Raw genomic sequence first — 26,641 nt, forward strand, 5'->3', positions numbered from 1 at the left:
TGTATTTGTTAATATTTTTGGTAATCTCATTTAAGTAAACTGATTACATTTGAGGCCTTTTAAGTTATGTTTCAGAATTACTTATATGCATATTCTTTAGTTGTTGGACATTTATTCTGATTATTGTTTATTTGCTGTATTTGTACAGTTTTACTTCTAACTCATGATGCATTTCTTACTGGCATCTTATTAAATGATTCCCGTAAACCTCAGTGGGTGTGATTTCCAGAAGAAACGACAACGAACTCGGTAGGAATTTGGTGAGGGCGGAGTGAGTTATAAAATCTTCTCGCGAGCTTTCGCGCATTATTTTCACTGATCCTCGTTCGCGTCAAAAGAAGAACGGAGTAAAATCCCAGTGGTTTCATCTTATGAGAGAGAGAGAATAGTCCAGTGACTATCTGGAAGGATAGAAAACGAAAAAGGTGAGTAAATTGACTCTTAACCCTCTATGGTACGCATTATGTTCTAACCATGAAATATTTTTTTTAGTATGAGAATAGATTTTTTTTTGGAACCTCAATGGCAAACAAAAGTAGTAAGTAGGTATCTTTTCTATCATTAACCTTCATGCAAAGAGTGGTACTATCATTTAAGGTACTTAAAAGTATTATAATAATGCTTGCAAATGGACAATAAAAATTGCTTTTGTACCATATATGCATATCAAATTCATCAACTTTTTATTGTTTTACATCCACAAAGATTCCAACAAAAAAAACAAGTCTTTTTGAAAGTATTTTATACAAGTTAAGTAAATGTATGGTAGGATTGTGAAACAAAACCCATTCAAAAATGTGGGGGAGATTCACAAAGCATGGACTGCAGATGGAGTGCTTCAAGAACCACTACACACAGATGTATGCAAGACATGGGTTTCAACTGTCGCATTCCTTGTGCCACTCTTGAACAACAGACAGCGTCAGAAGCGTCTCGCCTGGGCTAAAGACAAAAAGGACTGGACTGCTGCTGAGTGGTCCGAAGTTATGTTCTCTGATGAAAGTAAATTTTGCATTTCCTTTGGATATCAGGGTCCCAGAGTCTGGAGGAAGAGAGGAGAGGCACACAATCTATGTTTCTTGAGGTCCAGTGTAAAGTTTCCACAGTCAGTGATGGTTTGGGGTGCCATGTCATCTGCTGGTGTTGGTCCACTGTGTTTTCTGAGGTCCAAGGTCAACACAGCCGTATACCAGGAAGTTTTAGAGCACTTCATGCTTCCTGCTGCTGACCAACTTTATGGAGATGCAGATTTCACTTTCCAACAGGACTTGGCACCTGCACACAGGACCATGGTATCCCTGTTCTTAATTGGCCAGCGAACTCGCCTGACCTTAACCCCATAGAAAATCTATGGGGTATTGTGAAGAGGAAGATGTGATATGCCAGACCCAAGAATGCAGAAGAGCTGAAGGCCACGATCAGAGCAACCTGGGCTCTCATAACACCTGAGCAGTGCCACAGACTGATCGACTCCATGCCACGCCGCATTGCTGCAGTAATTTAGGTAAAAGGAGCCCCAGCTAAGTATTGAGTGCTGTACATGCTCATACTTTTCATGTTCATGCTTTTCAGTTGGCCAAGATTTATAAAAATCCTTTCTTTGTGCTGGTCTTAAGTAATATTCTAATTTTCTGAGATACTGAATTTGGGATTTTCCTTAGTTGTCGTTTATAATCATCATCAAATTAAAATAAATAAACATTTGAAATATATCAGTCTGTGTGTAATGAATGGAATATAATATACAAGTTTCACTTTTTGAATGGAATTAGTGAAATAAATCAACTTTTTGATGGTATTCTAAATGGTATTTTGATGGTATTTAAATTTATAAAAATTAAATTTTTAAATTTAATTTAAATTTTATTCTAATTATATGACCAGCACCTGTAATTCTGAAGAGAACACATAAATTGCTTTTAGACGTTAGCCATCCATATTCAGGCAAGGAGAAGTCTCTGGTTGGTGGAACTGGAAATTACTTCTGTTCAGGTTGTCACAACATCTCTCATGTTTGTTTGTCTTCATGAACTGCCATGAAATACAACTAAATCATAAACAATTATAGGTGTTTTGTAGGCACAAAAGTCGCAGTTCAGTCTGGCTTTGTTTTGTATTAAGAAATGTGATATTTATGCTTCTAAAATGTTGTGCTGGAACATTAGCCAGTTGCAACCAAAATACAATGTTGTGAAAAGTTTTGAGTTTGCTGGGAAGTGTTCTAATGGTAGCTAGCTTTAGCTACCTACTGAGCCACTGAAATGGCTTTTTTCTTAGCCTCCATCTGCGTCTTGGACTGCTGAAGAGGCCAGGCTGGGAGATGGGAATGTTGATAAAGCAAACTTTGTTTGCGTCCCGCATCTCAGCCAGAGAAAGCATTCCTGGACTACCAAGGTAGACATCCCCTGTCCGAGGGCAGTCAATGATTAAGGACCACAAAAAGCCATCAAAATCCATTCATAACTATGTTTGGTAACCTTGAAATTTGACAAACTACAACACATCCACTTTCAGAGGCATATGTATTCTTAATGGCAGATATTTTTAGTACAAAAATGTTGTTAACATATAAATCAATGCATGCATGATAATTCAAACTCTATACATTCATAACATTGCTAAAGGTATTCTGGTGGTGGTTTGGGACGTGAATAATGCATAGGTGAAACAGAAGTTGTGACTGTGATGTCTGACAGAGGAGACGTAAAGCATTTTTCCTTAACATCAATTAGAAAATGCAAGGAATAGACAGTTCAAACCATAATAAGATGCCATACACTCTGAGAAAAAAAAGGTACAAAAGCTGTCACTGGGGCAGTACCCTTTCAAAAGGCAAACCTTTGTACCTAAAGAGTTCATATTGGCACCTTAAAAGTACATATTAGTTTGTACTTTTGAAAAAAAAGTTTGGAAGAGAAGAGGTAACGGAAAAAATCAAGAATGAGAAAGAACAGGAAAGCGCTCATTAGCCTGGCCATAATAGCCTCCCTGTGGAATGGGAGTCTGGTGACTATTGGTTGGCCGGATTTACTAAGAAATAGTTTGCGTAAACAAAGGAGTGTGAGTGTGTCTGTGGTTTTCACGAGTTAGTCCACTCACAGTGCTGGTTTGATATAATATTTAGTTTCATGTAGGCTATATAGGGGAAGTCGTGTTCTAGTGGTTAGAGAGTTTGACTCCTAACCCTGAGGTTGTGGGTCTGAGTCTCGGGCCGGCAATACCACGACTGAGGTGCCCTTGAGCAAGGCACCGAACCCCCAACTGCTTCCCGGGCACCGCAGAATAAATGGCTGCCCACTGCTTCGGGTGTGTGTTCACTGCTGTGTGTGTGCACTTTGGATGGGTTAAATGCAGAGCACAAATTCTGAGTATGGGTCACCAAACTTGGCTGTATGTCACGTCACTTTCACTTTTTTTCACTTTCACTACTCATTTCCCTGAACTACATTTCTGTGGCTATTATTATGTTTAAATGAAAACGAAAGAAGGCAGTGGTGTTTGATATCATATTTCATCTTATTGTAAATATACAGTGAGGAAAATTGCAGTAACCAAGGCGCGCTGACTGATGTTATCAAGTATGGCATAGTACTTATAACTATATAGTACAGTACATAGTGCTGGCATAGTAATGGTTATGCCGGTGTATAAAAATAAAAAATAACACATTGTCATAACCACCCTAGTAAAAAAAACCTTCCCTTAATTTATTTAAAATACATTTATTTCTTATTAAGTATACTTAAAAACAATTAACATATTTATTGACATATAACTTAAGACTTAGTGATATAAAATTATAATTGAACTTTATTTGGAGTATTTCTTTATTGCACAATGCATATTTCTTAATAGTATGCCAAAAAATGTGTATTATCATTATATATCATTGTATATCATTAATATAAAATGTGTAAATATCACTATTAATAAGGATTACGTATGTAATAAGTATAATCTCTGTATTATAACAGTCTTTAAATGCAAGACATTTAAAGGGTACCTGAAGTATACTTGCAATAGTTCCACTTTATCACAATCAGACATACTTAGTTGGACCTCAGCACTACTTTCCCACAATTAAAGTGCATTAAGCAGTTTAGTATAGCAAAAGTAGAATGGCAGGGTATTTTTATTAAACACAAAAATATGTAAATGTATTTGTAGTATACTTAGCACAAAATAAATGTATTTGAAATACATAAAAAAAAAAAAACAATTCACTAGGCCAGTAGTATCATAGCCCTTGTTTCACAAACTAGTCAAGTCCAGATGGTTACATTCAAGTCCCACTGAGAGTTATTTCCAACTGAATTTTCTTTTTGACTCATAAATGTCACATAACAAAAGATTCTTCATGTTGTTTTTAATCAATAGTTGTTATTAATCTTCTTTATTGTTTTGCTCTCTCTTTTTCCTCTCAGTCTGGATTCAGAAAAAATCTTTAATGATGATGATGATGAAGACCGTGTTGCTGCTGATCTCAGTACTGCTAACTGAGGCTCTTCAGTCCAAGGGCAGACTGGCCACACAAGATGAGAGTCAGTTTTTTTTAAAGTTATTTTGTTGTATCATGTCTCAGTTGAAGATGTGTCAATAATAAACCGTATCTCCCCTTGAAGGAGTGCTTACTGACAACGGCCTGGATTTAGTAATGGTTAAAATAAAACGTCTACTGCAGAGCAAGTGTGCAAATGAGATTGGAAACACTTCATCACCGAATATATAAAAATAATTTGAATTTGTTTGGTTATCTAGGACAGTTAATTTAGTGCATATAATTATTTTAACTGGTTAATTATGCCCCCTGATCCATATGTAAATTCTGTAGGAAGAAATATTTGAATTAAAGCAATTTAAGCTTGAATTTTAATTGCCTTGATAAATAACTAATTTCTTGCATCCTGTTCAGGGGTGCGTTTCCCAAAACCATAGTTGCTAACCTGTAAGCAACTTAGTTGGTTGGCAATGGGAAATTGCATTGCAACCAACAGCCAAAATCTGTTGCAGGTCAGAGCGGACCACCAATTTAAACGGGTCTCGCTCCTCCCTCTAACTTCCACCTCGAGGAGGTCCCACAACAACCCCCAATGAACGAACAGACAACCAAGATTAAAATTTAACAATTTTATTTATTTAAAAGTTTGGGGAAAGGGGAGGGGAAACTTTAAAACTACTAATGACTCGAACTATTTTTGTCCACAGATACGGATTCCAGTCCTCGATAACACTCGTCTTCAGCCCTTCCTCGACACACTGGTTTTGGGAAACGCACCCCTGAGTGTTAGCCCTGGTCGAAATTATGATTTAAGTTGATTTTCATATTGTACACAACAAAAATTTAAGCTATTTGTTCATTGTTCATTAGACTGAAATTCTGAATTTCTTTATTAGTCTTGGATTCACAAGGGCATTATCAAAACAGTCAGAAGGAGCAAAACTAGCAACCAACACCCAAATCTCACACACTTTTGATCTGCAGTCACATTTGTACAATCACTCTCCAGGAACGTACTCTTATTGTTGTTTTGGATTACTGTTCTAAGATGGTCATGGTCTTTTATAATGTTGAAAACAGATGGGAATCTGAACACCAAGGAAGTTCAAAGTCCATATATTTTCAACAAAGTGACAACAAAGCACAAACATGCATGAACAAAAGAAGTGACTTTCCACAAATAAAGAGAAAAAAAAAGAACACCAAATGTTTCAGTCCATCCCGGTATTGTTCACATCATAGTTTCATTTAGTTTTGAAACAATAGTTTCAAATGAGCACTTTCATTTTTGCCATCTTGTTTTATGTGCTTTCTGTCCGCTGTTCAGCAATGGCGCCCGTCTGGACTCAGCCTGATAAGATGGAGAAGAAGCTCCACACTGTTCCTGCCAGCAAAACCGTCAAGTTCCGTTGCCAGGCCAATGGTAACCCTACACCAACACTCAAGTGGCTCAAGAACGGCAAAGAGTTTAAGCAAGACCAGCGAATAGGAGGCTATAAGGTGAGGGCACCTTGATGTGACTGCAGACACAGCACTGAAATGCTACACTGAGTTGTATGGACCACTTCTATGGTACTTTTTTCCTCCTTTTTGGATGTTCACAGTCTATGGTTGCTATATGCTATGCTTTTGTTCTATGGGAAAAAAGCAGAATTAATACTGTCATTAATTGACATAAGTCTCCTGCATCATAATTCAGCTGCACATTAGAGGTCTTTTAAGCTTTTCTGAATTCCTTAACGTTTGAAGTTCATAGAGCTTTTGGCTTGAGAAGAGGCCTGTATAAGTGGATATGGATGGACCTGTTTCGTGCTCTCCACCATAAAACACACTGTTCTCCATGTCTCTTTCCAAAGTGACCTGATGGGGATTTGCTGCTTAAAAGGGTCATGAAAGGATTTTTTTAAATGCCATATTGTTTCCTGAGGTGCATTTAAAAAAAAAAATTTTTAAAATGAAATATTAAACGCATTTTAAATGGTCATTTCCTACCTTGAATTTAGCCCTCTGATTATAATGTTAAGTTGGAAAAGGGTGTGTCTGTTGTGAGACTTCAAAGTAAACACCCACTGCTATGATTGGCTAATATCTTTGCATATAATAATGAGCATTACACATGGAGCTCTTTTGAAAACTTATTTTATGAAAATTGTCATGATTAACTAGGCATGAAAAGTGCTGATATTATATATTATATTTAGAACTACACCTGTTGCATTAAAGGTTGTAGCACTGCACTGTAGCTGAACACAGTCATGTCTACTAAGCACACAATGATCTCCTTAGTTCTGCATAATTTCTGCAGGCTCACCAAACCAAGCGGCAACCTCCCGCTCTCTCTCATGAAGCTCATACTGAAGTGACTTAAACTGTAATTCGTCAACTGGCCGCTAGAGACTGGCTGCAAAAGTGAGTCAATCCCATAGACTCCCCATCAGTGGCGTGCACAGACCCCCTGAGGGGCAGGGGCGAAATGGCGTTGCGAGGGCACAATCGCGGACTGGGGGCATGGGTTTGGAGTTTGTTCCTCCTCGGCTAGGGGTGGGCTATATGATAAAAATATAACGATTCTTTTTTTTTTTTTTTTTTTTTTTTTTTTAATTATCATGATTTTATCATGATTCTTTTTCATGTTGATTTTTCTATTTTGCAGGCTTTTTGAGCATCACAGCCAAACTAATTTCCCTATTATAAAGTCTTTTAAGGTTACAAAATATGAAAAAGTATGGCAGATGTTTAGGCCAAAGTGCATGGGTAAACATAGAAATCTTTGTCATTATTTTATCTTTGTTATAAAAAAATGAGAACAAAGATACACTTTACAAATACAGATATTATACAAATAAAATGAAGTTTTATATTTTCAGGTACAATAGGTGTATTTAGCAGGAGCATTAAAAAAACTTAATGAACAAATATAAAAATAAAACACTATATACATTGATTCCTATTAAAGCAACTGTATTTAAGTTTTCAGTCAAGAGTATTGAGTGATTTTTCTCTGTGTTTGGTGTTTTATTTACATTAAAGGAATAATTCACACAAAAATTAAGTGTATATATATGTATATATATATATATATATATATATATAGTATATATATATATATATATTATATATATATATATATATATATATACTGTACCTTCATGTACTCACTCAAAAGTTGTTTTAAACCTGAATGAGTTTCCTTCTTCTGCTAAACATAAATGCTATTTTGAAGAAGGTGGAAAACCAAACAGTTGCTGGTCCACAGTGACATTCATAGTATTTTTTTCCCCTACTATCAAAGTCAATGTGGACCAGCAACTGTTTGGTTACACAGATTCTTCAAAATATCTTCTTTTGTGTTCAGCACAAGAAAAAAGTTAATATAGGTTTGGGACAACATGTGAGTGAATAAATGATGACAGAAATTTAATTTTAGGGTGAACTATCCCTTTAATTCTCATGGCAGCATGTACTCTACTTTCCCTTTAAGACGTGCACGTATCTGATATACAGACATGCATCCGTTTCTTTCAGTTGTTTACTTTTTCAGAGTCTTTACATAAACCTTGTGTGTTTTGACAGTATTAGCAAAAAACATAACTTAGTTCAGTAATCAGGCACAGTTTGACGGGCTTTTTCGTTTTTGTGCCGCGCTTTGACTGTGCTCAGAAAAACTGCACATCAGAAAAGCACATGCTTTAAAGCAGATGCAAAAAAAAATGTATTTGGTGAATAACTCCAGTGTCCCTTGAGAGTAACCAAAGACTATAGAATACCCAAGACGTGTCACTCATATAGTTTTGAATGGGGAAAAATGCAACACTCAATATGGTCGCTCAATAGCAGGAAGCCCCGCCTTCTGAATGAAAAAGCCAATCGCTAATCGGTAAAGTCATCGCGTCACTGCAAACGGTCAGCGCTTTGAGACATGCTCTTAGGACTGCACATGCGCACTGGCTGATCTAGCCTGAGAAATAAGCATTTTATAACGCTATTTGAGCAAAAGTAACAACATTTATGACACAGTTGTTGTTAGATTTCTTTGGCGATTTCAAATATGAAATTTAATCCTAAGCTTAGAGAGCAGTTTTGGAGAATTTGATGTTTCCCCATTCAAGGAGATAGGAGCTGCACTTGGATGCCCGAGAGGCATTTCAAAGATGGCCGACGAGTGATATGACTTGTCTTAAAGAGACTTTGGGGTAACGCTACCGCTGAGTTAACACTGATGTTAATGTATGTCACAGTATTTTAATTCCGTGGCGCCAGAACTGCAGCTGATAAAAAAGTGCGCTGTAGCACAATACAACAATATTTCTTCAAAAACAGCTCATGGAGACATTTTTATCGTCCACGATAAAAAATATTAATATTTTACCCTCGGCAGAAATTGCGGGCAGGGGGCAGACCAGACCGCAGGGGCACTTTAGCGTCGGACTTCAAAGGGGCAGGGGCTCGAGCCCCCCGCTCCTTGTGCACGCCACTGCTCCCGATGTTAAAATTCCCAACTTTACAGCAGAAAAAAAAAACATGTTTACAGCCTGGTTAAAAAAAATAATTTGGTCTATATAGCTAATTTTGCCCTTCATGACAACTGTGAGGGGTGAATTTTTTTTTATAACTTATCTGTTTAAATCATATTAAGCTTTAAAGTTCCACATAATTAATGGCGCGGCCACTTGAGTGACAGGTGGATTGCTGCTACTGACACTGCTGTCGAGCTAGGTGGGCGTGGTTTAGCAACCAGCTCCTGCCTTTTTGCCCATTTTTGCGGTGGATTTTGGTTTGAGTGGTTTAGCAACCAGCTCCTGCCTTTTTGCCCATTTTCGATTATCTAGGAGTGACGTGTGGTGACCCTGATGTAAATAAGAGACTCGTTGAACAGTGTAAAATGTGTCAATGATTATAACAGGAGTTTTGACAGGAATGCAGAAATTAAAACACTGACAGACTTGCACTGACCTTAAGTGCTCCAGCAGTTATAAAGAGGACGATCTTTGATCGCTTTCTGTGTATAAAATAATCACAATATAGATAACAGATGATTTTCACACTACTAATAGAAACAGTTTGAAGTTGATCGTTTAGTCACTCACTGGCTTGATTCGCAGGGTTCGTACGGGTGCTTGAAATTATTAAAAATGGCAAAAATTTTCAATTTCAATTTTCTCCATGCTCCGAGGATTTAATAATCACTCTGCTCCCGCTCCACTCCGCGCTCACTGATACCAGAAACACCGCTCCACCTTCGCTCTGTGGCTAAAGTATTTCAGTATGTTTGAAATGTTATGTTAATAACGTAGCCTATATTAAAATAAAATAAATAAAATAACAGGAGATTTTCAAAGTGGCTTAGGTTATTGTGTGCAAACTTTTTTCCTACCACATGCCAAACTAATAACATTGTTGTCAGCATTAAAATGTATAATTGCTGCTTTCTGCTGTGCAAATTTTGTTTTTAAAGAAAATAACAGTACATTTTCATCAGTTATTTTATCTACAGATCGATACACTTTTCTTACAGATTTCTGCTCATTCAAAATCAGATACAGATGAAGTAGCACTGTAAAATTACATTTGTCTGAATGCATTATTGTGAAAGCGATTGCGTGTGAATGTGCTGTACCTGTTTAAATCATGCTTTAACCCAAAAAATATTCAGTAAAAGGAACAGACAAACTCCTTGAGAACTAGCCTATTACTTCCCGCTCGGCTGTTGCCATCATTATAACCTTCTGATTTGAAAGATCCATCTGTATCAATTGCTATAGCTAAATATGTTTAACACGTGAATTCTTGCTAAATATGCAGTTATATTACGGGCCGTTGGCAAGAATTGTACTCGTGATGGAGCGGTGGTGGAGAGCTCTCGGTTACTAATGTTGGAAACTCAGAAACGAAGACCTGGAGACTCTTGGGTAATCTTCAGCAGAATTCTTTATTAAGAATGCTCTGCGTGGCGCTGTAGTCATCAAAAGTCATACCAAAGCAATGATACTTTAAAGATTTTATACATTCAAGTGGGAGGGATACATACAGTAGAGGTGGAGACAATCTAACAAAGCATTCAAATTGAATACAGGGATCGGCCTGATACTGGCCATTTTCCCATCTTTGATCTTATTAATATAACAGTGTCATTTAAATACAGAGGTGCCTGACAGTATTGCTGATACCTTCACATTGTCATAAAAAAGAAAGACACAGCTGTGTCTTGAGCTTAAAAAGCCAGATGGTCAGGAAGAGCATAAAAACAAAAGGTCAATGTCTCAGAAACCTTTGCTGCTTGACTTGATCATCTCAGAATGTCATCATCTTAACCTCAAAATGTAAAAACACAATGTACATACTATTACATTGGAACCTAGATTTAACATTTAATAAATTTGTACTCCCACACTAATGTAACCTCGGTTCCCTGAGATGAGGGAACGAGACATTGTTATGGGAATTACCCTTTCCTCCAAATTCTACTGAAGCCTTATTGAATCACACCAGTGAAAGTGGCCAATGGTGTTCAAGCACGCAAAATATGAGGGGGCCCCCACTCTATAAAAGGCAGCGCTTGTACGTCATCCATTCAGAATCTTGACAGAAGCAACTTGGCATTCTAAAATCCTGAGCTTGGTGACACGGCAATAAGAGCAATGTCTCGTTCCCTCATCTCAGGGAACCAAGGTTACGTGAGTAACCAAGAGCGTTCCCTTTCGATTCAATGACTCTACATTGCTATGGGAATGTATAAAATCCCGCCGTGTCACAGCGATGGAGCCTGTCAAGTTTCACATACGGAACCATAATGAGACCAGAAACGATATTGGCGCTCATGTTAAACACAGCTCAGGTTTACAGGACCTAGTCAAAACCATGTAAAGTCAAGGGGGCGTGGCAACTAGACGATGACACGTCACGCCAGGGGCGGAGTTAACGCTGGTAAAACAGAGAACATGAAATGGCAGCGGCATCGGCGCCATCACATATATAGACCAGTTGAAGTTTGTTCATTTCAACGAAATTATGTGTTGTGATCACTGATCTATAATTGAGAACATTATATAAATCAGTGGTTGTGATGCAACGGCTGAGCCGTTGCTCGATTAAGCAGAGTATGATGGTGATCAAGTCCTAAAAGGCGTGATGAATTATATCATAACAGATCTTAACTGAGGCTGAGAAGGCTGGTGTACCGTTTGCACTGACAGCACATGGGAGGCAAGTGACGATACATCTAGGTTATAAATCCTTGCAAAAGTGTTGGGTGATGACCAGCCTGCCGCCATGCAAATGTCCTGAGTAGATAAGCCATTTGCCCACGCCCATGAGGATGCGAGTCTGTGGGTTGAGTGGGCACGAACCCCTATAGGAAATTCCATGCCCTTAGAGCTATAAGCCAAGGCAATTGCTTCAACGATCCAGTGTGACAGCCTTTGCTTGGACACAGGCAGGTATTTTGTGCATCCTCCGAAGCATACAAATAGCTGCTCTGAGAGTCTTAACTGTCTAGAGTGCTCGATATAAGTGCGCACCGCACGTACAGGGCACAGCTAGAGTGTATTAAGCGGCTCCGCCCCGGCCGGTGTTTCGGGCGGAAAGCAGATAGTGTTATGACCTGCGCTTTAAATGGAGTCAAAAGCACTTTAGGCACGTAACCTTTTCTAGTTTTCAAGGTGAGTCTGCAATCACCTGGCCCAAATTCAATACACGTGTCATCAATTGACAGGGCCTGCAGGTCTCCAACTCACTTAACAGATGCCAACGCGAGCAGGAGCCCTGTCTTGAGGGAGAGGGCTTGCATGCTTGATGATTGCATGGGTCGAACGGGGGTCCCGTGAGAGCTTCGAGTACAAGCACCAAGTCCCAAGTGGGTAGGGTGGAAGGGCGAGCAGGGTTCAGCTGTCTTGCTCCTTTTAAAAATCGTATGATCAGGTCATTTCTGCCGAATGGGCAATTATCAACGTGCGCGTGAAAGGCTGTTATAGCGGCCACATACACTTTCAATGTGGATGGCATACGACCACTATCAAATCGCTCTTGAAGGAAAGCAAGAATTATTGGTATTGGGCAGTAATATGGGTCTTCACCCCGCGATATGCACCAATTTGTGAAAACTCTCCATTTATGTGCTTAAATGCCTCGTGGAAGGAGCCCTAGCCTCAGAGATAGTGTTCAACACGCGCTGAGGAAGTGCATGTGTTACTGGCAAGCTTCGTTGAGCGGCCAGACATGAAGGCTCCATGACTCTGGACTTGGGTGCCATATCGTTCCTTGTGCTTGAGAGAGGAGGTCTCTCTTCAGTGGAACAGTCCACGGAGGGGCTACCAGCATCTCCACTAGTTCTGGGAACCATGGCTGGTTGGGCCATTTTGGTGCCACTAACAGAACAGATTCCCTTTCCACCCTGATTTTGCAAAGCACACAAGGCAGAAGTTTCACTGGAGGAAAGGCATACTTGCATACTTTCGGCCAGCTGTGAGCTAGTGCATCCACTCCCAGGGAAGTCCGTGTCAGTGAATAAAACAGCGGCCAGTGAGTGTTCTATGCTGATGTGAAGAGAACCACCTCCGCCCTGTCGAATACACTCCAAATCATATTGACTGTCAAAGGGTGTAATCTCCACTCTCCGTGGATCACCCCTCCCCTCGACAGTAAGTCTGCGCCGTGATTCAGGTGTCCGGGAACATGCACTGGATGGAGAGGAGGTGTTGATGTGCCCAAAGAAGAAGGTCTCTCACCAGCCACAGGAGCCGCGAGCTCACACCCCCTTGGTGATTTATTAACGCTACCACTGTCATATTGTCCGTCCTGATGAGAACGTGATGGTGGAGAATGTCTGGGAGAAAGCACTCGAGCACTAGGTGTACAGCACGGAGCTCCAGACAGTTTATGTGCCACAACTTCTCCGTTTCTGACCACTTCCTGAAGGCTGGTCTGCCGTCGCATACAGCTCCCCAATCCATGCTCGATGCATCTGTCGTAACAATCTTTCTCCTGATCGCTTGGCCAATAGGAACACCCCGGCGATACAGTGTCATATCACGGCAAGGAGTCAGCGCTTTCAGGCAGTTGCGTGTTATTTGTACGCGCAAGGTGCCCGTATGCCATGCGCTCTGTGGCACACGACTTTATAGCCAGGTCGCATATGTAGGAGTCCTAATTTCCACACTGTTGAGGCGGCAGCCATCTGGCCGAGCATCCTCTGAAAGCATTTCAACGGGGGAGAGTGCCCTAGCTTGAAGACTGCGAGAGACCTGATCAATTTTTGTGTGTGCTCCTAAAAAGGAGATGCTCTGGCTTGGTACCAGCATGCTCTTTTGCATATTCACAGTCAGCCATAAGCTCTGAACATGAGCAAGAAGTCTGAGATTGTTGCTGAGCAGCGCGCTCTCTGATTGCGCTAAGACTAGCCAATCGTCAAGATAGTTTAGGATGTGCATTCTGCTCTGCTTTAGAGGAGAGAGAGCAGCATCCATGCACTTCGTAAATGTAGGAGGGTCCAGGGATAAACCGAAGGGTAGGACCGTGTATTGATACGCTATCCCCTCGAACGCAAAAATTAGGAAGCGCCTGTGGTGGGGGGCTACCTGAATGTGGAAATAAGCATCCTTTAAATCCACGGAGATAAACCAATCTCCCGGTCTGATGTGTGAGAGGATTTGCTTTAGTGTAATCATTTTGAACGAGCACTTCGAAAGCGCGCGATTCAGCGGTCTCAAATCCAAGATTGGGCAGAGTCCGTCGTCTTTCTTTGGCACCAGAAAATAACAACTGTAGAAGCCGCTCTCACGATCTGCAAGAGGCACTGTCTCTACAGCGCATTTTGCGAGAAGATTGTGTATTTCCTCTTGCAGAACTGAGGCATTCTGCACACATTAACACACCGTTGAAATGGGGCGGTCTGCGGAAGAACTGAAGCGTGTAGCCATTCTTTATTGATTTCATAACCCACTCTGATACCCCTGGCAGCAACTGCCATGCTTCCGTGAACTGTGACAGCGGGCGAGGCGGGCTGCACACCGTGACGGATAACTTGCCATTGGGGGGCAGGGAGTTTAATACCACACGAGTGTGAGAGTGAGTGATGGGGGAGAAGGGATTGAGAGGAGGAAAATTGCCCTGATATTGAAGTGAGTTTTGTACTTTTTTTGACTTTATTGCACTGCATAGTGGAAGAGTCAAAACACAAACATGACAATCTTTCTTGCCGCCCGTAACAGGCACACAGCGGAGCGAGCAGACTTGTTTAGTGGCTCATCTTCGGCGCTGGGTGCAGCTTTCCTCCTCCGAGAGACAGCGTCAGGTACGCGGCTTTGATTCCGGAGCCGGTGGCCTACCGTCTCTGTCAGGGCAGGGCCTCTGGTTCTTGGAGCCCTGATGGCGCTTCGGCCATGGCTGTCTTGGCCTCACCGCTGGCTCATCTTTGCGCTGAACCGCAGCAGAAGAAGCGTGCGGTCTGAGGAGGAGTGGGAACGTGCAGGAGCGTTTTGGCAGGAAGTGGCTAATGGCCTTAGACGTCTCAGCTCAGTCAGGGTAAGCCACAGGTGATGATCCAGCACTACAAGATTACCCATATTGCAGCCGATCGCACAAGCTTTAACCTTCGTCGCTCTGAGGGCCAGATCCGTGGCACGTCGGAGCTCTTTAAAGACTTCAGGGTCCGGGCCACCCTCATCCAGAGACCTGAGAAGTTTGGCCTGATACACCTGGAGTATCGCCATGACGTGCAGTGCTGAAGCTGCCTGGCCTGCCATGGAGAAAGCCTAGCCAATGAAGTTTGCGGTGGCAAGGCAAGGTTTCGAGGGGAGAGACGCGTTGTTTCTTACTTTCCAGTTCACCGCGGCTGCAGGACAGAGGTGGGCAGCAACGGTTTCCTCCATGGGGGGAAGTTTAATGTACCCCGCTTGATCAGCACCATCCACAGATGACAGGAGTGAGGATCCCGGGTTGTGCACTTGACTGGTGAGTGGCACGTTCCATGACTTTGCTATTTCATCATGCACTTACCGGTTAAAAGGGGCTGGGCCTCCGCGGGGTGTCTTTCCGGCCGTGGTCCGACTGGAGGTACCACTCGTCCAGATGGCTTCTGGCCGGCTCGGCAGGAGGCACCCATTCCAAACCGAGCTTAACCACCTTGGTCAGGACGCTTAGGAGCTCAACATCACTACTCCTCCCTCACAGACACTGCCACCGAAATGGCATCAACTTTATCCTCAGCACCCTCCATGGAACTGAAAGACATCATATCCCGCGTGCTCGGAGAGGGGCGGATATCAGCAGCCATGAAGCGCACTGGAAGGGGACCTGCAGCAGGGGGGTGAGGAGCGTGTGGTCACTGAGCCGGCGCAAGCTCGTCACCTGACCCGGACAGATCCACATCGGAAGCTCGCAGCACTTTACTCCTTGGCTCAAATGAGGATGCAGAGGAAGAGCGTGGCAGAGCTATTTAGGTGAGTTCATTGCCCTGGACAATAGCCACACAGAGCCTGAGAGTCCGAAGTCTCATTTCTCCGCAGTGGGGGCAGTCCGAACCCCCCAAGCACCGCCTCTGCATGCAATCATGAGAGGTCATCCTTGTCCGAAGCTCACCGGAACACAGCAGGGGAGAGAAGGCGTGTCCTTTGCAGGGTGTAGATCATGGTGAGTATTCTTGATGATAAGCTTCTCGCTTCTTGTAGAAGGTTGGCTGAAGGAAATGATTCTGAATGGATGGCGTACAAGCGCTGCCTTTTATAGAGTGGGGGCCCCCTTATATTTTGCACGCATGAATGCCATTGGCCAGTTTCCCTGGTGTGATTCAATAAGACTTCAGTAGTATTTGGAGGAAAGGGTAATTCCCATAGCAGTGTAGAGTGAGTGAATTGAAAGGGAACCATGACGCACCAACTTTTTAAAAAATCCGCTCCTCGCTCCAGTCAAAATCACACCGCTCTGCTCACATACTCTGGCCGGGAGGTTGAATGTGACTTGAAATGACAAACTATGATTAAAACGAGAACTAAATACTTGAGTAGCCTCCTATTAAGTCTTGATTTTTTTTTTTCATAGAAGAGTCTGCGCTTTCAAACCATATAAACGGTAAACAAAAATTTCCCTGCTCAGTTAAACTAAATCTTAAAGACTGTCGCCATTAAAGTGAAAATGAATGAAAAGTGTTTGTAGCATATACGTTTAAGATCTACTCACAATGCATACAAATTTCTGCTCACAAATTTCTTTATGCAGGTTTTTCCCCAGCTTTAGGGTTAGGTTATTAATAATAGGCATTATAACAAATCACACACGGTGTTGAGCGCAGATTAGCTACCAGTGAGGAAAAATCCGCAGAACTCTACAGTTGTGTTCAGATCATGCGCTCACTGAATGTATTCTGTACTCTCTCGAATATTGTCATCATAAACGGCAGAAACGGTGTAAACAAGAAATTCATTTTGTGGTGTAGACAGCGAGATTCAGTGAAAACATCAGTCATTAATCAGGAATGTTTGTTGCTCATTTTCTGTATGTTTTAATCCCGATTTGAATAACCATCTTGTTTTTCATGCTACTAAAATTACCAATTTGAAGAATGTAATGAATATGAAGTGTCATTTGCACCACACAAAAACATAATCGACATTAATCGTCATTGTTGTAACGTATCAGACCCGAACCAGACAAATTAAAGATTCGATCGGGAGCATGGTTGAAACTTGAGCCGAATTCCACAGAAAGGCAACAGGATGTTGTAAATCAACTCCTTGCACCACAGTCTGAAGCAAGCTAACCAACCAACTCTTTCACAGAACAGCTTTCAACATTAACACCATTAGAACAATTATTGACAATTTCAATTTGGAAAAGAGATTGTCAAATTTGGGGCAAGTAATCCAGATTGATGGTCAAAGAGATGCACAGCCTGACCATCACATGTAAACCCATGATGGTTATCATGATCACACGGATTGACTTCCCCCACCTACAAGACAAGAACCACACTGAAATTCCTTTAAGGGGACCTTTTAACCTCTGGTCTCCACAGAACATCCTTATGTCAGAGAATGGCACAAAAATGGTCTTTTACAGATGTAGATGCACCAAAATGAACTCATTGCTTAACTCAGTCCATTGCTTAACTCCATATCATATATGTAACCTACACATTTGACTACCATGTTTCTAATCACTTATTGTGTATGTCTTTTTAATAACTATTGAATAGCTTAAGTATTCATACTCAAGTTTAGTATGTGTGTGTTCGAATCTTCTTGCTTGAAACGTTTCTGACCATCAGTTATTTGTCAAATGTATCAAATTCTTATCATAGGAATCATGTCCAAAATTATACCCTGCAAGAGCGGGAAAATTCGGACCACGTGATTGATAAGATAACATATGATGTATGAATGGGCAGGACAAACATCGCAACAGCCCGAGCAAAGACAATATCTAATTGGTCAAGACAAGATTTGAGGTGTGGCCGAAAGGCCAGTTTAAATACTCAGGACATCATCAAATTTTGCTTTTAGTTTTTGGCTTTTAGCTTTGGCTTTTAGCCATGCTTTTTGTCATTACATTTAGCGTTCTTTGAGTGCGGTTCCAGCGTGCTTCGGCCTGCACGCCTGCTGCTACTTAGCCACGATGGGAAGAAACACCACCTAGTCTTGTCAAACTTTACTTCTAATCCTTTACTTTAGTTTCTTTTCTATTCCGTTTGAGAGTTTCGTGTTCTGAGTTAAGTTTTGTAATGCCGTTGCTCCGAGTCTGACCTCGAGTGCCCGTTCAACTTCAACCAGCCCACAACTCTGCATCGTCAGCCAACGCCCAACCGGCTTCCCAAGATGTCACTTCAACGACTACTGAACTTCCAGCCAATCAGCAACCTTGGGAAACCCTCTGTTTAATGACAACAAAGGGAACCCCCTGGTGTATCTAATATAATTTTAACCTCATTGAGGAACTCAATGCGAGGGTTAATTAAGTGATTGATGGTTGTTCATGTCTATGCAATTTCACGTATTGCTGTAAACTTGTGATTTCACATTTTCATTCTCTTAAACTCATTCTTCCCTAACTTTCTATCTTCCTGCAACTTGTGTGAATGTGTGAGTGAGTGTGCTTATGTGTTAGATTAGTTTATGTCTTAGATTTATCTAATAAAGCCTTATTCATATTGAAAAGAGAAGTATCTTGTGTTTTGTGCTTACAAGTTAATGTCTTAAACTGCCAATCTTGTTACTGTGCTAGTTAATAGTGTTTTCACTATACTTTGGATATTAATATCCATTGCAGAGTTGATGTTATACGGCTCGTTCAGTGAATCGCTGGCCGTTTCAGTGATCAGCCGTGAAACAGTGATTCTGTTCAAATTCCCTTTAAAATCTCAAATGATTCCCTTTGAGCTAAACTGACCTGTTTCCCTTACATTGTCACTTTAAGTTTAAGGTCATTCAAACGTGAGGACATACATACAAACTGTTTTGTACCGTTCCAAATGCGCCACCTGCTGGCAATTTGCTGATTGTAAATATGTATTTTACCACATTTGTAAAGTGCTGGAAAATCTTGAAAATATACCTTGAAAGTGCTTGAATTTTACTTTGGAAAAGGTGTAAGAACCCTGGATTCACTAATGCATAAACAGCAGTAGCACTTTGTGACAATAAATGTCTATAGCTTACATGAGCCCTTACATATTATACCGATCACAGCTCATTTTGAAGTTTGCAAATTATTTGCACTAAAACAGCATCTGAACAGACAGGAGTTGTTCAGAGCACGCCTCTTTGATTACATCAGCCAATGGCACATGCAAGGTGGAGTGTCGAGGAAATCATGAAGTGGGCCTTTCAGAAGGGTAGAAAAAATATATATTCATATTTATGAGGGTAGAGGATTTGCACCCTCCAGAAGTTTGCGCTCTGCAAGTGAACGACGCCTTGTGTTGCCATCCCAAAGAGGCTCAAAATCACTCTCACGGACTTTTTCCTGGACTGCTCCCAGCTGGTGGAATGACCTCCCGATCTCAGTTCGAACAGCTGAGTCTTTACTCATTTTCAAAAAACATCTAAAGAATATTATTTTTGTAATGTAATTAAATAACTAATACTAGTACTTACCCTTTTTTCTTTTTCTTTTGTATCATATTCCAAAAAAAAAAAAAAAAAAAAACCTGGCTACGTGTTCTGTACTAGACTAACTGAGACTTGTCATAGCATTTGTATACCGTTGTTGTTTTCTCGTTGATCTGATTGTTTCTACTGTTCTCATTTGTAAGTCGCTTTGGATAAAAGCGTCTGCTAAATGATTAAATGTAAATGTAAATGTATTTAAACTGCCCTCACGCAAAGTATGTATGTATGTATGTTTATCTCTCTCTCTCTCTCTCTCTCTCTCTCTCTCTCTCTATATATATATATATATACAGTCAAGGCCAAAAATATTGATCAAATATTGCTAAATATGATCAAAAAAGGCTGTGAAAATTCATCTGCATTGTAAATCCTTTTGGTCTTTTATTTAAAAAATTCACAAAAATGTATCCTTTCTATCATTATGCAATTAATGTTTTTCTCAAATACTCATTGGTCACAATTATTGCCCCCCCTATAAATTCTTATGAGTAAAATATCTCTGAAGTATATTCCCATTAAAATTCACAATTTTGAGCACTCCAGCATGATTATAAACATGAAATCATCCAGCTCTGGCTTCCTGTTTCACAGAAATATAAAGAGGAGGGAAGACAAAGCCCACATTCCCTTAATCATCCATCACAATGAGAAAAACCAAAGAATATATTTCTGACGTGCAGCAAAAGATAATTGAGCTTCACAAATTGGTGAAGTGGCTTTAAGAAAAGAGCTAGAGCAGTGAAAATTCCCATTTCCACCATCAGGGCAATAATTAAGAATTTCCAACCAACAGAAACTGCTACAAAACTGCCTGGAAGAGGATGTGTGTCTATATCGTCCTAATGTGCGGTGGGAAGGAGAGTTTGAGTGGCTAAAGACTCTCCAAGGGTCACAGCTGGAGAATTACAGAAAATAGTTGAGTCTCTGGTTCAGAAAACCTTTAAGAAAATTGTCAAACAGAACCTACATCAACACATGTTGTTTGGGAGGGTTACAAGAAAAATTCTCCTAGCTCATTCAAAAACAAACTAAAGCATATTCAGTTATCAGCCATGACTGGAAATTTAAATGGGAATGGATTCTATGATCAGATGAAACTAAAAAAATGAGCTTTTTAGCAGCAAACACTCAAGATGGGTTTGGTGAACACAGAGATAAAAAGTACCCCTTGTGTACAATGAAATATACTGCTGTATTTTTGATGTTGTGGGCCTATATTTCTGCTGGAGGTCCTGGACATCTTGTTTAGATACATGGCATCATGGATTCTATCAAATACCAACAGATAAAAAAATCAATAAGTGACTGACTCTGTTAGAAATCTTATAATGGGCCACGTTTGGATCTTCCAACCGTTCAATAACCCAAACCTCAAAAACAACACAGAAATGGGCCACTAAGCTCAAAACCAAGCTTCTACTATAGCCATTCCAGTCCTCTGACCTGACCCTATGGAAAATGAGAGGAGTGAACTGAAGAGGAGAAGCACCAACATGGAGCTGGGAATCTAAAGGGTCTGGAGTGATTCTGGATGAAGGAATGGTCTCTGATCTCTTGTCAGGTGTTCTCTAACCTCATCACGCATTATAGGAGAAAATTTAGACCTGTTAAACTGGCAAATGGAGGTTTCTAAAAGTATTGTATAAAAGGGGGCCATTAATTGTGGCCAGTGTATTAGAGAAAAACATTTCATAATGATATTTCCCCCTTTTTAAATTCTTATTATCCAATGAAAGGATACATTTGTGTGAATTTTTTAAATAAAAGACCAAAAGGATTAACAATGCAGATGAATTTTCACAGCCCAACATTTACCAAGGGGGGCCAATATTTTTGGCCTCGACTGTACACACACACACACACACACACACACACACACAACAATACATCTTTGTCAACCATGGTTGAGATTTGTCTTTGACCACACCAGCAAAAACCAAACACACTTACAGACACGTACTACAAAACACATAAATACCATTATACTGAATCACATACCTTTTTGATTAATAAATCCAAATATGTATACAGGTCCTTCTCAAAAAACTTAGCATATTGTGATAAAAGTTCATTATTTTCCATAATGTAATGATAAAAATTTAAACTTTCATATATTTTAGATTCATTGCACACCAACGGAAATATTTCAGGTCTTTTATTGTTTTTAATACTGATGATTTTTGGCATACAGCTCATGAAAACCCAAATTCCTATCTCAAAAAATTAGCATATTTCATCCGACCAATAAAAGAAAAGTGTTTTTAATACAAAAAAGTCAACCTTCAAATAATTATGTTCAGTTATGCACTCAATACTTGGTCGGGAATCCTTTTGCAGAAATGACTGCTTCAATGCGGCGTGGCATGGAGGCAATCAGCCTGTGGCACTGCTGAGGTGTTATGGAGGCCCAGGATGCTTCGATAGCGGCCTTAAGCTCATCCAGAGTGTTGGGTCTTGCGTCTCTCAACTTTCTCTTCACAATATCCCACAGATTCTCTATGGGGTTCAGGTCAGGAGAGTTGGCAGGCCAATTGAACACAGTAATACCATGGTCAGTAAACCATTTACCAGTGGGTTTTGGCACTGTGGTCATCCAGTTTAAGAGATCTATTCATGTAATCTTCATCTCCATAAAGCTTTTCAGCAGATGGAAGCATGAAGTGCTCCAAAATCTCCTGATAGCTAGCTGCATTGACCCTGCCCTTGATAAAACACAGTGACCAACACCAGCAGCTGACATGGCACCCCAGACCATCACTGACTGTGGGGTACTTGACACTGGACTTCAGGCATTTTGGCATTTCCTTCTCCCCAGTCTTCCTCCAGACTCTGGCACCTTGATTTCCAATTGACATGCAAAATTTGCTTTCATCCGAAAAAAGTACTTTGGACCACTGTGCAACAGTCCAGTGATGCTTCTCTGTAGCCCAGGTCAGGCGCTTCTGCTGCTGTTTCAGGTTCAAAAGCACACGCCTGTGCACGGTGGCTCTGGATGTTTCTACTCCAGACTCAGTCCACTGCTTCCGCAGGTCCCCAAAGGTCTGGAATCGGTCCTTCTCCACAATCTTCCTCAGGGTCCGGTCACCTCTTCTCGTTGTGCAGCGTTTTTTGCCACACTTTTTCCTTCCCACAGACTTCCCACTGAGGTGCCTTGATACAGCACTCTGGGAACAGCCTATTCGTTCAGAAATTTCTTTCTGTGTCTTACCCTCTCGCTTGAGGGTGTCAATGATGGCCTTCTGGATAGCAGTCAGGTCAGCAGTCTTACCCATGATTGTCGGTTTTGAGTAATGAAGCCAGCTGGGAGTTTTTAAAAGCCTCAGGAATCTTTTTGCAGGTGTTTAGAGTTAGTTGATTCAGATGATTAGGTTAATAGCTCGTTTAGAGAAACCTTTCATGATATGCTAATTTTTTGAGATAGGAATTTTGGGTTTTCATGAGCTGTATGCCCAAAATCATCAATATTAAAACAATAAAAGACCTGAAATATTTCAGTTGGTGTGCAATGAATCTAAAATATATGAAAGTTTAATTTTTATCATTACATTATGGAAAATAATGAACTTTTATCACAATATGCTAATTTTTTGAGAAGGACCTGTATTTATATCAAATGTATAACTATGCAAACAATAAAGGGAGATAATATGTGTTCAGCTTTATGCAAGCCCAAGCATTAACTTTTGAAAAAACAAATTATTGAGAAACTGAGTGTTTCAAAGCTGCACCCTTAACAAGTAAAAATGCAGTACAGTTTTTTTTTTTTTTGTCTTCATTGCTTTATAAAATTGTATTCTATGTATCAAAAATAGCCTTACATGGCCCATGAATATATTGCAGTATACTGAAAAAATATAAGCAGTTTATAAAATTGTATTCTATATATCAAAAATAGCAATAAGAGTGACAAGCCGTAACAGGGAGAAGTTTACCCTCCGAAGACGGGGGGGGGTGGCTGGGCAAAAAAAGAAAAAAAAAAAAAATACAAATATAAGCAGTAGTTTACCATATGAAATGTATTATGTAATATATTGCATTATAGTTTCTAGTATATTTCCATATATTTTTGTTTTGCCTTTTAATGTATTTAGCAATTTTCTGCTTTTACATGTTGAGCTGCAAGATTTCGTCTTAATATCTGAAGAGTTCTGAATCACTCCTTTCTAGTTTTGTACATTATGGTGTAATTTTTACACACACACACACACACACACACACACACACACACACACATATATGTATGCTATATATATATATATATATTATGCCCACATGGAATCTGCATTGATTGTATTTCCTGATATGCATTAAGTAATTCATATTTCTTATTAGATATGTGTATATCTCTATAGGTTCGAGAGCACATGTGGACCATCATAATGGAGTCGGTGGTACCATCAGACAAAGGCAACTACACCTGCCTGGTAGAAAACAAATACGGCAGCATCAATCACACCTACCAGCTGGACGTAGTTGGTCGGTCATATTTTTTTTTTTTTTTTTTTATATATCAGTTTTTATGTTAACTATGGTCATTTCTGAGTAATGTAGGCTACCTATAAAATGTTTGTGTGTGTGTTTTATTCAGAGCGTTCACCAGACAGGCCGATTCTTCAGGTGGGGTTGCCTGCTAACCGTACAGCAGTGGTGGGGAGTGACGTGGAGTTTGTATGTAAAGTCTTCAGCGATTCTCAGCCACACATCCAGTGGCTGAAGCACATCGTGGTCAACGGAAGTAGATTTGGCCCTGATGGACTGCCATATGTTCGGATCTTAAAGGTAAAACCTCCTTAACTAGTCTGAGATGGGCCTAAGTGTGTTTCAAGGTTGTCGGCCAATTACAGTGAAAATTCTTTTATTTTTCTAGACAAAATAATGTTGTGACAACTCAAACTTGAGCTTTAACTTAGATTTGAACAATGAATATATGTGCTTAGCTGAAATTTACTCTCTCAGCTCTGTTTCGATTTACAATCATAGACAATAATCAAACTTGTTTTGAATTCAAAGTTGCAGACCAATAGTTACAAATGTGTAAAATGACTTGCACATAAATACAAAGCCAGTCACAAATGTGCATTATATACTTTTGCACTTTACTTATGCAGTTCAGAAAACATCAAAATGCATAAGTAACAGTTATTTGTAAAACACTGGAAAGCCTTCACTCTGATATGTAAATATTACATTCTTGGCAGATTCTCATGATCTGTTTCATAAGAGCAGTAAAGGCAGGGGCATAACAGGGACAATATGTGCTCCAAAATCATTATCCAGAAATGCTCTTTTTCCTCTGGTGGGTTTTCCCAGAGCTGTCCAGCCTTATTCTGTGGTTCTTTTCTCTATAGACGGCAGGCATCAGCACCACGGATAAGGAGATAGAGGTACTGCAGATCAGGAATGTTTCTTTAGAGGATGCTGGAGAGTACACCTGCTTGGCTGGGAACTCTGTCGGCATCTCCTATCACACTGCATGGTTGACTGTCTATAAAGGTATATTTGCTTCTCATGGTACTATTTGATGATTTATTCTTTTAGTCTAACAGCATTGATTTATTCTTTCAGTCTGACTCCCATTGTGAGCTGAATTGGTCACATGACTGGTGGTTTTCATAAAATCAAAAATACATTGTATGCTAGTTTGATTTTATGGAAGGCACAAGCTATTATGTTTGAAGAATTGTATGAAAGTTATGGTTTAATAGAACTATCTATATGTGTGTGTGTGTGTGTGTGTGTGTGTGTGTGTGTGTGTGTGTGTGTGTGTGTAGTTATTCTTGATACACTATACACTATTTTTCAACCCCTGTAAAATGATAATATGAGCTAACTGGCAGTTTTCTGTCAATATTTCAGCATTGTCCCCCAGGCCAAATTCTGGACTGCCATCTGTTCGGGTCTGCGTGTTTTTCCTAGTCATGGTAGTGTTTGTTTGTTTGTTTGCTTGTATTTTGAGCCAAATGAAGCTCACAATTTTCTCTGCACCCAAGTCCTCATTTTCACCTTCCACAAACTCTTGTTGTGATGAAAAGTGAAATGTTTTCTATGAATGACTATGAAATACATTCTATGTCTATATTCTAAGTATAAATGTGTGTGTGTGGTTCGGGTATACCCTACATCAGGGGTGCCCAAGCCTGGTCCTGGAGATCTAACTTCCTGCAGAGTTCAGTTTCAACCCTGATCAAACACACCTGTCTGTAATTATCAAGTGCTCCTCCAGATCCTAATTAGTTGGTTCATTTGTGTTTGATCAGGGTTGGAGCTGAACTTTGCAAGAAGGTAGATTTCCATGACCAGTGTTGGAAACCCCTGCCCTACATTATGAGGACAAAATGTCCCTTCAGAGATGGCAATATCTAAAACCCTTGTGGGGACATGTTTCCATGAGGAAAGCAGCTTATAAATCATACCAATTTAAGTTTTTTTTTTATTTTTTATTTTTATCTAAAATAGGAAAACGTTGTCTATGAGGGATAGTTAAGGCTTATAGAAAATACAGTTTGTACAGTATAAATCCATTACATCTATGGAATGTCCTCATAAAACATGGAAACCCAACACGTGTGTGTGTGTGTGTGTGTGTGTGTGTGTGTGTGTGTGTGTGTGTGTGTGTGTGTGTGTGTGTGTTTTGTTTGGGGAGTCGCTTTTAGACTCAATGTTCCAATAAAGTCTCATTTATACAGACAGTAAGTTGGAGTGGTGTCTCTGTAAATGCTGCACAGCTGCACAGCAAAGAAACACTAAAGATTCTAGGGCCCATATTGTAGTGGTTAAAAGTGGCTGTTTGGACAGGACACAAATGCACTGTGCACAGATTGTGAAAGGCCAGTCATATTATAGTTTTCTTTTTTTTTTCTTTTTTTTTTTTTTACCACGATCCTGTTAAATTAAGGCCATCAAAATAGACCTTTACACTTGAAGTGTGATTTTCTCTGTCAGATCCTTGTGGAAAGGAAAGGGTGCAAAGCTATTAATTTATGTTTACCCTTATGAAAAAGAAGTTTATTCAAGTGTGCTATTAGTATACATCCTTTAAACTAAT

At 40.1% G+C, this 26,641-nt stretch overlaps 1 protein-coding gene across 1 annotated transcript; it reads left to right on the forward strand.

Moving 5' to 3' along the window:
- Positions 1–22: 22 nt before the first annotated feature.
- LOC109112863 (fibroblast growth factor receptor 1-A-like) lies at positions 23–26,641 on the forward strand. Its single transcript, XM_042762769.1, has 7 exons — positions 23–425; positions 4,425–4,541; positions 5,826–5,998; positions 23,949–24,072; positions 24,185–24,375; positions 24,945–25,089; positions 25,453–26,641. Exons 2-7 carry the CDS (start codon positions 4,448–4,450, stop codon positions 25,629–25,631), a joined length of 906 nt encoding a protein of 301 aa, XP_042618703.1. The 5' UTR covers positions 23–425; positions 4,425–4,447; the 3' UTR covers positions 25,632–26,641.

The sequence above is a fragment of the Cyprinus carpio genome, chromosome A8 (assembly GCF_018340385.1).
Source record: "Cyprinus carpio isolate SPL01 chromosome A8, ASM1834038v1, whole genome shotgun sequence".
Classification (NCBI taxonomy): domain Eukaryota; kingdom Metazoa; phylum Chordata; class Actinopteri; order Cypriniformes; family Cyprinidae; genus Cyprinus; species Cyprinus carpio.